At 53.3% G+C, this 14,228-nt stretch overlaps 1 protein-coding gene across 3 annotated transcripts; it reads left to right on the forward strand.

The window, feature by feature from the left end:
- Window positions 1-102: 102 nt before the first annotated feature.
- On the forward strand, window positions 103-13,732 carry CCDC159 (coiled-coil domain containing 159). 3 transcript variants are annotated; one of them, XM_060181768.1, is made up of 13 exons: window positions 103-224; window positions 3,669-3,790; window positions 3,898-4,124; window positions 6,930-7,086; window positions 7,674-7,762; window positions 8,005-8,086; window positions 8,372-8,570; window positions 10,432-10,499; window positions 10,629-10,705; window positions 11,102-11,223; window positions 11,477-11,559; window positions 13,016-13,129; window positions 13,272-13,732. In XM_060181768.1, exons 1-13 carry the CDS (start codon window positions 211-213, stop codon window positions 13,274-13,276), a joined length of 1,359 nt encoding a protein of 452 aa, XP_060037751.1. In that variant the 5' UTR covers window positions 103-210; the 3' UTR covers window positions 13,277-13,732. The 3 variants fall into 3 exon arrangements, with proteins under 3 accessions (XP_060037751.1, XP_060037752.1, XP_060037753.1); XM_060181769.1 differs by having other exon boundaries at window positions 8,375-8,570; XM_060181770.1 differs by having other exon boundaries at window positions 7,053-7,086.
- The last annotated feature ends 496 nt before the right edge of the window (window positions 13,733-14,228 follow it).

Genomic DNA, 14,228 nt, shown 5'->3' on the forward strand with positions numbered 1-14,228 from the left:
TGACAGGGCGACTCCCCAGGCGTGCAAAAGCCGCCAGGCGCCAATGAAAATGTGCACTCCGGGGCTGGGGGCGGGGCTACGGCTCTGGCCACGCCCCTCTCTGTGACTCACCCTGCGGGCGGGGCGGCTTTGCCCGCGATGGTGTCCCCAGGGGATCAAACTTCAGCGTCACAGCTGGGCGATTGGCTTCGCGGTCCCTAATGGGAGAAAATGAGCCACAGGAGGTTTGAAAGTTGGGTTTGGGGGAGAGAGGGGGTCAGCAGCCAGGCAGGCGCCCTGGATTTCCTTACCCGGGAGGTGGGGACTCAGGCTACTAACCCCCCTCTCCCCAGGCTCCCGGGAGGGGAGTCCCTGGGTGGGGTTTTGAAGGGTGTATAGGAGTTCGCTGGGCAGGTTGGGCCAGGGAGAAGGACGCCAGGCAGAGAGCCGGGCTGGGCAGGAAAGTCTAGCGGGCTGAGGCAACTGGTTGAAGGATACAAAGGCAAAGTGGTTGCTTGTCCAGCCGAAAAAACAGTTTCCTGCCCCTGTGCAAAGAATGAGAGCAGGAGTGTGGGTGAGACCCCGTCCTCATCCAGCCTACACCCACCCCAGGCCCCAGCCTCAGCTTCAAAGATCGCCAAGACCTAGCTCCAGCCCCCACCCAGGACCCAGCCCAAACCACCAAACAACCCCAAGACCCAATTCCAGCCCCCACCTGAACCAAGGACCCAGCCCCAGCCATCACCCGACCCCAGGAACCGAACCCAGACCCTACCGACCAAGGGGCCAAGTCCCACACAACCCCAGGACCCAGTCCTAGAAACTACTGATCCCAGGACCCAACACCAAGACCCAACTCCAGCCCCCACGCACCCCTAGGACCCAGCCCCAGTCCTCACCCCCTCGAGGACCCATCCCCCCATCCAGCTCAAGAACCAGCCCCAGCCCCCAGCCCCAGGCTAGCCTACATCTCTTGCTTGGCAATGCCCTGCCTCTCTTATTCACACTCTGTGGCTCCCACTGGCCCTTGGGGGGCTGTCTGAACACCCCCAGCTTGGCTTTCAGTGCATCATTCGACTTGGGGATCTGTGCCAGCGCACCCCCAAGACTTCCCTGGGACCCTGGGTCTCTGAATGTCCCCCATTACGGTGGATGTGACTCTGAGCTTCCGTGTTTGTGGTTTCCTGAAGAGAATGACTGTCCATGAGGGGATCCTGGATCAAGTTCTTATACGCATTAGTCTATTCTTTGATTCATTTTTTTAATTTGTATTTTTAGTTACTACATAGACAGCCAGAAATTGAGAGGGAAGGGGGTGACAAAGAAGGAAAGACAGAGAGACAACTGAAACACTGCTTCAACACTTGAAAAGCATTCCCCCTGCAGGTAGGGACTGGGGGCTCGAACCTGGGTCCTTGAGCACTGTAACTTGTACGCGCAACCAGGTGCGCCACCACCCAGCATTGATTATTTTTTGTACCAGATTTTTTTTTTTTTTTGCTCAGTTCTGGCTTGTGGTGGTGCTGGGGATAGAAGCGAGACCTTTGGGACCTCAGCCATGAAAGTCTTTTTGAAGAATCATTATGCTTTCTCCCCAGCCCTTACTATTTTATTTAAAGCTTTCTTTCTTTCTTCCTTTCTTTCTTTCTTTTTTTTTTACCAGAGCCCTGCTCAGCTCTGGCTTATGATGGTGCAGGGATTGAACCTGGGATTTTGGAGCCTCAGGTGTGAGAGTCCCTTTGCAGAACCATTATGCTGTCTACTACCCTCTTCCCTATTTTTCATTTTAAAATTATCTTTCTTTATTTATTTGGCTAGAGATAGCCAGAAACTGAGACGGTAGGAGAAGATAGAGAGGGAGAGAGACAGAGAGACACCTGCAGGCCTGCTTCACCACTTGCAAAGCTTTCCCCCTGCAGGTGGAGATGAGGGCCTCAAACCTGGGTCTTTGCACATTTTTAAAATTAATTAATTAATTTCCTTTTGTTGCCCTTGTTGTTTTATTGTCTTAGTTATTATTGTTGTCATCGTTGTTGGACAGGACAGAGAGAAATGGAGAGAGCAGGGGGAGACAGAGAGGGGGAGAGAAAGACAGACACCTGCAGACCTGCTTCACCGCCTGGGAAGCAACTCCCCTGCAGGTGGGGAGCTGGGGGCTCGAACCGGGATCCTTCTGCCGGTCCTTGCACTTTGCGCCACGTGCGCTTAACCCGCTGTGCTACTGCCCGACTCCCCAGCCCTGCTTTATTTAAAGATTGATTTATTGGTCAGAAAGACAGAGACGCAGAGGCTCCCTCTGGCACATGTGATGCCAAGGATGGAACTCAATACCTCAGGCTTGCGGAACCAATGCTTTATCCACTGTGCTACCTCCCAGGATGCCAGGTCCTTCTTTAAAAGATAGAGATTTTTTCCTGACCATCGAATACACGTTGGCACCATTCCGGGCTAGAGTCCTCTTCCTTCTAGGTCCCGGGTCTCCTCTAACTCAGAGGCCCATGAGGACTTCAGCCTCTGGAGGGGAAGGTGTCTGGGAAAACCATCCATGAACAGAACCATGGACAGCACCCAGGGAGCCCCATGGAGGGTGGGCAGGGCTGTGGGGTCTCTCCTCTCTCAGCACCCTGCACAGCACCCAGGGAGCCCATGGAGGGTGGGCAGGGCTGTGGGGTCTCTCCTCTCTCAGCACCCTGCACAGCACCCAGGGAGCCCCATGGAGGGTGGGCAGGGCTGTGGGGTCTCTCCTCTCTCAGCACCATGGACAGCACCCAGGGAGCCCCATGGAGGGTGGGCAGGGCTGTGGGGTGTCTCCTCTCTCAGCACCATGCACAGCACCCAGGGAGCCCATGGAGGGTGGGCAGGGCTGTGGGGTCTCTCCTCTCTCAGCACCAGGCACAGCACCCAGGGAGCCCATGGAGGGTGGGCAGGGCTGTGGGGGTCTCTCCTCTCTCAGCACCACGGACAGCACCCAGGGAGCCCCATGGAGGATGGGCAGGGCTGTGGGGGTCTCTCCTCTCTCAGCACCACGGACAGCACCCAGGGAGCCCCATGGAGGGTGGGCAGGGCTGTGGGGGTCTCTCCTCTCTCAGCACCCTGCACAGCACCCAGGGAGCCCATGGAGGATGGGCAGGGCTGTGGGGTCTCTCCTCTTTCAGCACCATGGACAGCACCCAGGGAGCCCATGGAGGGTGGTCAGGGCTGTGGGGTCTCTCCTCTCTCAGCACCAGGCACAGAACACAGGAGCCCCATGGAGGGTGGGCAGGGCTGTGGGGTCTCTCCTCTCTCAGCACCAGGCACTGCACCCAGGGAGCCCATGGAGGGTGGGCAGGGCTGTGGGGTCTCTCCTCTCTCAGCACCAGGCACAGCACCCAGGGAGCCCATGGAGGGTGGGCAGGGCTGTGGGGTCTCTCCTCTCTCAGCATCAGGCACAGCACCCAGGGAGCCCATGGAGGGTGGGCAGGGCTGTGGGGTCTCTCCTCTCTCAGCACCAGGCACAGCACCCAGGGAGCCCATGAAGGATGGGCAGGGCTGTGGGGTCTCTCCTCTTTCAGCACCATGGACAGCACCCAGGGAGCCCATGGAGGGTGGGCAGGGCTGTGGGGTCTCTCCTCTCTCAGCACCATGGACAGCACCCAGGGAGCCCCATGGCGGTGCCCTAAGTACCCCTGCTTGTCTCCCTGCCCTTGTAGCGACCCTCTTCTCGCGGGGCTATCCCGGGATTCTGAGTGCTCTGGACCATGCATCTGCTCTCCTCCTCAGGTCACCAGCATGAATCTCACTGCCAGCGGGAGCTGTGGTGACAAATGTTGGGGTTTGTGCTGGACCGCTCCACAAGTGGAGGGGTGGAGGTTGATGAGGAGAGGGGTTTGGAAGGCTAAATTCTCCTAATAGCCTCCTCCACTTCCTTCTCTTCCTCAGGCTCTCACTCCAACAAGGTCTTGGAATATAAGATCCATTGGTCCCGGAGCCCCGAGTCAGAGAACTTGACTCTGGGGTCCCCAGAAAACGCAACTCCCAGTGCAGAGTGGAGGCCGGGCAGGAGTCCAGGGTCTCGGGCCAATGGGGCACCCCCTTTCTCCACCCCAGATGTGCCAGAGGGATGCAGTGACCAGGACCTTCTGAGGAAGACTGGCTGCATTAATAAGGTTACCCCCCCAGCTGGGGAACCCCCTTCCTGCCAGCTCCCCACAGACACTGGGGACTCAGATGAAGGGGTCAGGAACACATTACAGTCCTTTATTTTACATTTATTGGCTACAGACAGATATTGAGAGGGAAGGGGGGATGGAGAGAGAGAGAAAGAGACAGACAGACAGACAGAGACACCTGCAGCCCTGCTCCACACCTCGTGAAGCCTCTCCCCTGCAGGTGGGGAGCAGGGCTTGAACCCGGGTCCATGTGCACTGTAAAGTGTGTGCTCAACCCAGATGCACTACTACCCCTTAGTAGTAGTCTATGTTGTTAAAAAGATTTTATTTTGGGAGTCGGGCTGTAGTGCAGCGGGCTAAGCGCAGGTGGCGCTAAGCACAAGGACCGGAATAAGGATCCCGGTTCGAGCCCCCGGCTCCCCACCTGCAGGGGAGTCGCTTCACAGGCGGTGAAGCAGGTCTGCAGGTGTCTGTCTTTCTCTCCTCCTCTCTGTCTTCCCCTCCTCTCTCCATTTCTCTCTGTCCTATCCAACAACGACAACAATAATAACTACAACAATAAAACAACAAGGGCAACAAAAGGGAATAAATAAATTAAATAAATATTAAAAATTATTTTAAAAAAAGATTTTATTTTGTAAGATTTCTGGTTTGAGCCCCCGGCTCCCCACCTGCAGGGGAGTCACTTCACAAGCAGTGAAGCAGGTCTGCAGGTGTCTCTCTTTCTTTCCCCCTCTCTGTCTTCCCCTCCTCTCTCCATTTCTCTTTATCCTACCTAACAATTACATCAATAACAACAACAATAATTACAACAACAATCAAAAAACAAGGGCAACAAAAGGGAAAATAAATATTTTAAATCTTTTTTCATTTTTTTACTTTATTTATTTGTTATTGGGTAGAGACAGAGGGAGACAGAGAGGAAGAGAGACAGAGAGACACCTGCAGACCTGCTTCACCACCTGTGAAGTGGGGCTCCCTGCAGGTGGGGAGCCCGGGGGCTTGAACCAGAATCCTAACTGGACCTTGCGCTTTGTGCCACGTGCACTTAACCCGCTGCACTACCGTCTGACTCCCTAAAAATTTTTTTAAAGACTTAATTTTATATCTCTTTATTCTATATAATAACGTGAGAGAGAAGCAGAGTGGTCTGGGAGATGTCACAGTGGATAAAGCATTGGACTCTCAAGCCTGCAGGTCTGATTTTTTCTCTCTCTCCTCCTATCTTTCTCATACATAAATAAATAAATAAATAAATCGTAGAAAGAAACAGAGCCTCCCCCTCTGGCACTGGCGATGTTGGGGATGGAACTCCAGGCCTCATGCTTGAGAGTCCAGCACTGTATTCACTGCGCCCCCTCCTGGATTGGTATTAAGACTGGTTTATTTTGGTCTGGTGAAATAGCTGCCTTGCACTGCTTGACCACGTGCGAGCCCAGAGTTCGAGCCTGGACCCCACTGCATTGAAGGAAGCTTTGGGGCTGTGATATCTCTCTCTCTCTCTCCCTCTATCTCTGTCTAAAAGAAAAACGAAGGGTGATGGGACATGGTTCACCTAGTTGATCGTACATAGTGCTAAGCGGAGGGATGGAGGCAAGAACATGGGTTCGAACCCCGGCTCCCCACCTGCAGGGGGGTCGCTTCCCAGGCGGTGAAGCAGGTCTACAGATGTCTGTCTCTCCCCTCTCTGTCTTCCCCTCCCCTCTCTATTTCACTCAGTCTGATCCAACAAAATGGATAAAATGACCACAGGAGCAGTGGATTCGTAGTGTCAGCACGGAGCAGGAGACCATAAAACACATAAATAAATAAACAGATGTTCTGTTCATTTATTAAATAATTTTTCTTTTTTTAATATTTCTAATTTATTTTTAAATATTTTTTATTTATTCATGAGAAAAATATGAGGAGAGAAAGAACCAAACATCACTCTGGTACATGTGCTGCCAGGGATCGAACTCAGGACCTCATAGTTGAGAATCACATGCTTTATCCACTGTGCCACCTCCCAGATCACATATTTATTTATTTATTACCTTTTGTTGCCCTTGTTTTATTGTTGTACTTGTTGTTGTTATTGATGTTGTCATTGTTGGATAACAGAGATAAATGGAGAGAGGAGAGGAAGACTGAGAGGCAGAGAGAAAGACATCTGCAGACCTGCTTCACCGCCTGTGAAGCGACTCCCCTGCAGGTGGGGAGCCAGGAGCTCGAACCGGGATCCTTACGCCAGTCCTTGAGCTTTGCACCACCTGCGCTTAACCTGCTGCGCTACTGCCTGGATCCCAAATATTTTATTTACTAATGAGACAGAGAGATAAAGAGAGGAAGAAGCAGATCTCTCCTGCACATGCAATGCTGGGGATTGAACTCAGGACCTCAAGCCTGAGTCCAATGCTTTATCTGCTACAACATGGGCTCAAGTAATGATTCTCACCCTTATGTTATCTCTCTCTTCCATTTGTATGTATGTCTCTTTCTCTGTCTCCCATAAATAAATCTTTTGAGAAATGGAATAGGGTAATAATATGATGGTTCTACAAAAAGACTCTCCTGCCTGAGGCTCTGAAGACCCAGGTTCAATCCCCAGCACCACCACCAGCCAGAGGTGGCAAATAAAATAATTAGAAGCAGCATAAAGAGATGAACAGTTATCTGAGCCCAAGGTAGAGACAGGGACCCAGAGGAGAGTTCTGGAGTGTCAGCCCCCACAGCCCTGGAGCACAGGGGGGTTCACCCCACGGTTTGGGATGAAACAGTACTGAGGTGAGAGGCGGTGGTGCACCCTTATCTGCTTTCCAGAACCTGAGACTCCAAGAACCCACAGCTCTCACAGCAGTCTGGAACCCCCAAGCTGGGATGGGCTGGAATGGGCTACAACCCAGGGATACATGTGCTCCTACCCCCCTTGACCTCTCTCCCCAGAAATCTTTGGAGACCAACCCTCCCAAAGTCAAAGGTGAGTCTCCGCACCTGCTAAGTCAACTGACCCCAACCATGACCTTGACATTTATTTCTGTCCAACACCTTGACCTCAATAACTGTCCTGCTACATTTGCTGGTGCTGTGTGTCAGCACCGTGGACAGCACCCAGGGAGCCCCATGAAGGGTGGGCAGGGCTGTGGGGTCTCTCCTCTCTCAGCACCATGGACAGCACCCAGGGAGCCCCATGGAGGGTGGGCAGGGCTGTGGGGTCTCTCCTCTCTCAGCACCATGGACAGCACCCAGGGAGCCCCATGGAGGGTGGGCAGGGCTGTGGGGTCTCTCCTCTCTCAGCACCCTGCACAGCACCCAGGGAGCCCCATGGAGGGTGGGCAGGGCTGTGGGGTCTCTCCTCTCTCAGCACCCTGCACAGCACCCAGGGAGCCCATGGAGGGTGGGCAGGGCTGTGGGATCTCTCCTCTCTCAGCACCCTGCACAGCACCCAGGGAGCCCATGGAGGGTGAGGCAGGGCTGTGGGGTCTCTCCTCTCCTCCGTTGCCTGCTTTGAACTTCATCTCTGCACACCTGTCAAGCCAGCCCCCCCCTCAACTTCTGCTTTCACAGCCAAGCCCTGCATAATGGTCCCAGACTCCCAGAAGCATCTGCGGTGTGAGTTGGAGTCCCTCCGTAGTCAGCTGCAAGCCCAGACAAAGGTGAACACCACTGCCTCCTGCCCCCTTCCCCTTCTCTCTCCCTCCTTCCTCCCAGGTCTGATGTCTCCCTTTCATGCCCCACCCTCTGGTTGTTTGTTTGTTTGTTTTCTTTCTTTACCAGATGCCTGCTCAGCTCTGGCTTCCTGTGGTGCTGGGGATGGAACCTAAAACCTCATAGAGCCTCAGTCTCTTTGCAGAACCATGATGCTATCTGTTTGTTCCCCCTATCTCTGCCCTCCCAGGCGTTCGAGTTCCTGAACCACTCGGTGACCATGTTGGAAAAAGAGAGTTGTCTTCAACAGATAAAGATTCAGCAGCTCGAAGGTGAGAGTGATGGGCTAGCTGGGACTGGACTCAGGACGGAAAAAAATCGTAATTATGGGCGGGGGTGGGGGTGGGGGAGATAGCATAATGGCTATGCCAATAGACTCTCCTTCCTGAGGGTCCTAAACGCCAGGGTCAATCCCCTGCACCACCATCAGGCAGAGCAGAGCAGGGCTTGCTCTTGTTGAAACCAATCATGATGGTGATGGTTATTCCTCTCTTCCTCTCTGCTTTGTCCTCCTCCTTCTCTTCCTCCTCTCCCCCCAACTACACCGCCACTGTCAGCAGAGATGCTGAGTGCCCCGGGCCACCCTTCAGAGAAGGAAGGTTGCAAGTGGAAACCGGAGCAGGGCCAGCAAGAGCTGTACGGGGCCCTGGCTGAGGGCCTGCAGGGGCTGCAGAAAACTTTACGAGACAGCGAGGAGGTGCAACGAGCCCGCACCACTCGCTGCTTGCAGCTCTTGGCCCAGGAGATCCGCGACAGGTGAGGGGGGTCACGTGGGTGCATAGCCATGGGGATTCAGAACAGGAGATGCCTGGGACCCGGCGTAGCGCCGCGGGTTAAGCGCACGTGGCGTGAAGCGCAAGGACCGGCGTAAGGATCCGGGTTCGAGCCCCCGGCTCCCCACCTGCAGGGGAGTCGCTTCCCAGGCGGTGAAGCAGGTCTGCAGGTGTCTCTCTTTCTCTCCCCCTCTCTGTCTTCCCCTCCTCTCTCCATTTCTCTCTGTCCTTTCTGGCAACAATAACAACAACAATAAGGACAACAAAATGGGAAAAAAATGGCTTTCAGGAGCAGTGGATTCGTAGTGCAGGCACAGAGCCCCAGTGATAATCCTGGAGGCAAATATATATATATATATATATATATATATGAGACCGAATGGGACTGGGGGCTATGGCACACCCATTGGCCACACATATTACAGTAATTTGAGACCTCGGTTCAAGCCCCGCCCCCTCCTCCCCACCTGAAAGACGCTGCAGAGGCTGTGGAGCAAGGCTGCAGGTGTCTCTCGGCCTCTCTCCGTCTCTTTTTTAAAATGTTTTTTATTTGGAGTCAGGTGTTAGCACAGCGGGTTAAACGCACGTGGCGCAAAGCACAAGGACTGGTGTAAGGATCCCGGTTCAAGCCCCCATCTCCCCACCTGCAGGGGAGTCACTTGACAAATGGTGAAGCAGGTCTGCAGGTGTCTGTCTTTCTCTCCCCGTCTCTGTCTTCCCCACCTCTCTCCATTTCTCTCTGTTGTTGTTATTGATGTCATCTAACAATGATGGCATCAATAATAACAACAAAAATAACTACAACAACAATAAAAAACAAGGGCCACAGAAGGCAAAATAAATAAAAGGCTTTTAAAAAGTTTTTCATTATTATCTTTATGTATTGGATAGAAACAGCTAGCAATTGAGAGGAAGGGGGAGATAGAGAGGGAGAGAGACACCTGAAGCCCTGCCTCACCACTTGTGAAGCCTTCCCCCCCGCCCTGCAGGTGGGGACCAGGGGCTAGAACCTGGGTCCTTGTGCATTATACCATGTGCGCTCAACCAGGTGTACACCCAGCCCCTGTCTCTCTCCTCTCTACCTCTCCCTACTATATTTCTCTTTAAATATATATATATTTGATTTTTTATGCCTTTTACCAGAGCACTGTTCAGGTCTTATGGTGGTTTGGGGGATTGAATCTGGACCTTTGGATCCTCAGACAGGAGAGTCTCTTTGTATAACCATTATACTGTCTACCCTGCCCCAAATGTTTATTTCTCTGTCTGTCTATATCCAGTAAGTAAGTGACTAGAAGAAGGGGGTCTGTAAATACGGAATCTAAGTGGTAGCACACTTGGTTAAGCTCACACATTACCAAATGCACAGACCCAGATTCAAGGCCCCAGTCCCCACCCGCAAGGGGGCAAGTTCATGAAGGGTGGGGCAGGCCTGTAGGTCTCTGTCTGTCTCGTCCTCTCTCCCTTTTCCCCTCTTGATTTTGTTCTCTCTTCCATAAACTAAAAAAGAAGTGAAAAAAATTAAAAATAAAAGGAGAGGCCTGGGTTAAGAAGAGTGGAAGCCAATGAGGGCTTGGGGGGGAGGTGGGGAGCAGGAGAGAGAGCTTGTGATGGGGGGACATCCAGCCAGCTGGTTGGGGGATGGGGGGCGGGAGACAGGCGTGGGGGGGACCAGAAGGCAGGAAAGCTGGAGGTGGGTTAGGAAGGGAGGCCCGGGGATCTGGGAGCCAGGGGGTGGATGTGTAGCTGGATCAGAAGAGGGGGCCAGGGTGGGGGTTGCCTCCTAGCAGATGGGGACACGGTGGGGAGGGGACATGGACTGATCTGGGAGACTGTTTCTCCAGCAAGAAATTTCTCTGGGAGGAGCTGGAGCTTGTCCGAGAGGAAGTGGCCTTCATCTACAGAAAGCTCCGTGAGTGTGCCCCCCACCCCACCCCCAACCTCCATCCCCAGAGCTGCCCCAGCCAGATTGGGGAAGGGGTTCCTTCCGAGACCACCACATCCCCCTTCCCTAAGTCCCTTTCATCTCCTCTCCCCTCAGAGGCCCAGGAAGAGGAGATAACAGAAAACCTTGTGAGCATTCAAAAGCTCCAGAAGACACAGGTGAAATGCAGGAAGGTAGGCGGAAGGAGAGAGAAGAACCCTCCCACCCACCCACCCCCCCAAAAAAAGAGAAGTTTTTTTTAAAAAGAATTTATTTATTTATTTATTCATGAGAAAGATAGGAGAAGAGAAAGAACCAGCCATCACTGTGGACATGTGCTGCTGGGGATCGAACTCAGGACCTCATGCTTGAGAGTCCAGTGCCTTAGCCACTGCGCCACCTCCCGGACCATGAAAAAAAAAAAGAGGAATTTTGAGTTTCTTCAGCTGAAGAGTCTCTGGGCTGCAGCTTCGCTCACCTCAATAAGGGGGGGCAGCAGGGAGTGCTGATGGGTGTGGGGGAGTGTTAAGCCAGTGGTCAGTGCTCTCTTGGGGGGGGCGCTCAACCCCCCTGCCCCACCCCCCTCCCAGGTCCTGGCGAAGATGAAAAGGCAAGGCATCGACACATCCTCCAACTGGCTGGAGGAGGAGCCGGCCCAGGCAGTGCTGAACTGCTGGAGGGAAGACCTCAGGAGAGAGCTGGGTGACATATGGTGAAGCCCACCCTCCCTCCTTCCCCGATGAACTCTGACCTCTGACCCTTGACCCACCCCCCATCCCCGCCCTCCCTATGTTTCCACTCCCATCCCATCAGATCCCCCTCCCTGGAATCCAGAATGCAGACTCGCCATCGTTTCTGTTCCCGGGCTCCCTGCCACCACGTCTCCCCATCCCATCCCTGGCCTATCCTGCCCCAGCCAAGAGGCAACGGCAACGGGCCCCCCCTAGTTCCCCATCTGTCCGCAGGTCTGCAGTGCACACGTTGCAAAACTCCTTCGACGGCCTGACGGTGCCTCACGGCACGCGCCCCCGGGCCTCCAGCCTCAGAGGTGAGGAGAGAGAGAGAAGCAGGGCATTGCCTCGGGGTGTGGTTTGGTCATGGTGGGGCCATGTTTGGGGAGGGGGGGGTCACCTCTGATGGTTTTTATTCTGGGGTGACGTGAAGGAGAAGCCTTTGGAGGCTTCATCCAGGAGTGATCCTCAGTCCCTGGGATGCTTCTTCACCAGAATGCTGCTCAGCTCTGGCTGCTGGTGGTGCTGGGGATTGACCCTGGGACCTCAGAGCCTCAGGCAGGAGAGACTGTTTAAAGAACTATTATGCTGTCTTCCCAGCCCACCCCCCTTTTTTTTTTCCTTTTTCTTTTAATGAGAAGAGAGAGTCAGGAAAAAAAAAAAAGATCCAGAAAGAGAGAGAGACCAGAGCGCTGCTCAGCTCTGGTTTCTGCTGGTGCTGGGGATTGAACCTGGGACCTCAGAGCCTTAGGCAGGAAACCATTTTGTAGAATTCTTAGGCTGTCTCCCGGGCCCTAAGTTGATTGTTTTTGTTGTTGTTGTTGCTTTTTGTTTGTTTAATTGTTTATTTTAGTCAGCACCAGAGATGCACTGCTTCAGGCCGACTTTTAAAAACTTTATTATTATTGTTTACTTATTTATTAGATAGAAACAGAGAGAAATTGAGAGAGGTGGGGGAAATAGAGAGGGAGAGAGACAGAGAGACACCTGCAACCCTGCTTCACCACTCATGAAGTTCCCTTCCTGCAGGTGGGGACCAGGGGCTTGAACCTTGTGCACTGTAATATGTGTGCTTAACCAGCTGGGCCCTAGGTTGATGATTGTTTTTTTAAAGATGTATTTGCCGGCTGAGGTAGATAGCATAATGGTTATGCAAAGAGACTCCAAGCCTGAGGCTCCAAAGTCCCAGGTTCAATCCTCCACACCACCATAAGCCAGAGCTGATCAGTGCTCTGGTAAAAAGAAAGAAAAAAAAAAAGATATTTGCTAAGAAAAAATAAAGAGGATCCAGGTGGTGGCTTACAAGGATGCTGGTTCGAGCCCCCAGCTTCGCACCTGAAAGGGAGTCACTTCACAAATGGCAAAGTAGGTCTGCAGGTGTCTGTCTTTCTCTCCCCCTGTCTGTCTTCCCCTCCTCTTTCCATTTCTCTCTGGCCTATCCAACAACAGTGACATCAATAACAACAACAATAAAACAACAAGGGCAACAAAAGGGAATAAATAAATATTTAAAAAAAGAAAAAAGAAGGAAAAGGCATCTATAAACCATTAAACCCCCAAGGAAAAAAAAAAAAAAAGAGCATCATTCTGGCCTATGTGGTCCCAGGAATCAAACTCAAGATCTCAGGTTTTCCAGTCCTGAGTGTCTTCTTCTGGGCCACCACTGGGGTCCTTATTAAGGACACAGTGGAGAGAAATTCAAGGACCCTCGAGGACTTATCTTGGTGTCACCTTGGAGAGAGGAGGACAGAGTGACACCCGTCCCCCCAACAGGCGACAGTGGTCACCGCTGTCTGAGCCCCGTGCTTCACTCCTGGGATTCGGACTCTGATGAAGACCAGGACCCTGCCCCCGTGCCACTCAGCAGGAGTCGTGCCTTTCCAGTTGGTGGGGATCCCCTCTCTCTCCTGCCCAGCCCCAGAACCCCACCTCCTCCAAATAAATCTCTCCTAGGTTTCTGCCCCCTTCTCCTCCCACATCCCTCTTCTCCAGACTGGTCCCTAACTCTTTCCTCCTTCTCTCTCTACAGTTTGAGCAGCCGGGACTGCTCTCTTCCCTGAAGATCCCTCCAGAGAGAAAATAAACTAACTAGCCAAGACCCTCCTCTGGCCTGGCTCCGGATGCTTCCTGTGCCTGCAACTGGCCGCCTCTCCCCAGCCGCCCTCCTAGATTTCACTCTCGGTGTTAAGAAGGGTCCCCAGGGGAGGCTGTTTGGAATCTGTGGGCTTGGGGTCGAAGGGAAACATGGAGCCAAATGGAGCAGTTCACAAGGGGTGGAAAGAGACGTCAGAAGGGCCCAGGCGGTGGCACACCTGGTTAAGCGCACACCTTACCGTGTGCAGGGATCTGGGTTCAAGCCCCTGGTTCCCACCTGCAGGGGGAGGGAAGCTTCACGAGCGGTGAAGCAGGGCTGCAGGTGTCTCTGTCTCTCTATCTCTTTCTTCCCTCTCAATTACTCTGTGCCTCTATCCAATAGCAAATAAATAAATACATTCCGAAAAAAAATAAAAAGGAAATAGACATTGAGTTTCAGTAGCCAGACAGGCTTAATTTCCTGAAGCTTTGTCCTTTTGCGGGGATCCAAGGCGATTCCCTGCCCCTAAATGACCAGGGGGTGAAACAGCAGGGCCTCTTCCCCTAAAATCCAAGGCTCAGCCCAGGTTCATTGATTCCCTTCTCTGAGAGGCCCCGCCCACAACATGCTAATAAGCCTCCGCGAGTCCCCGCCCCCAGCATACTGGGGCCGCTGGGAGGTCCCGCCCCCGAGTATGCAAACAAGTCGCCCCGAGGCCCCGCCCCTATTATGTTAATAAGCCGCCCAGCCTCTAGAGCGTTCATAGGAAGCCCCGGAATATGCTAATAACACGGGTCCGCCTCTAGACCACGCCCCCAACTCATGCTGATGGGCATCCGCGAAGCCCCGCCCCCTAGGAAGCCGCCTCGAAGCCCCGCCTCCAGGTGCTATGCAAATAAGGCTCCGGAGGCC

The sequence above is a fragment of the Erinaceus europaeus genome, chromosome 23 (genome assembly GCF_950295315.1).
Source record: "Erinaceus europaeus chromosome 23, mEriEur2.1, whole genome shotgun sequence".
NCBI lineage: Eukaryota > Metazoa > Chordata > Mammalia > Eulipotyphla > Erinaceidae > Erinaceus > Erinaceus europaeus.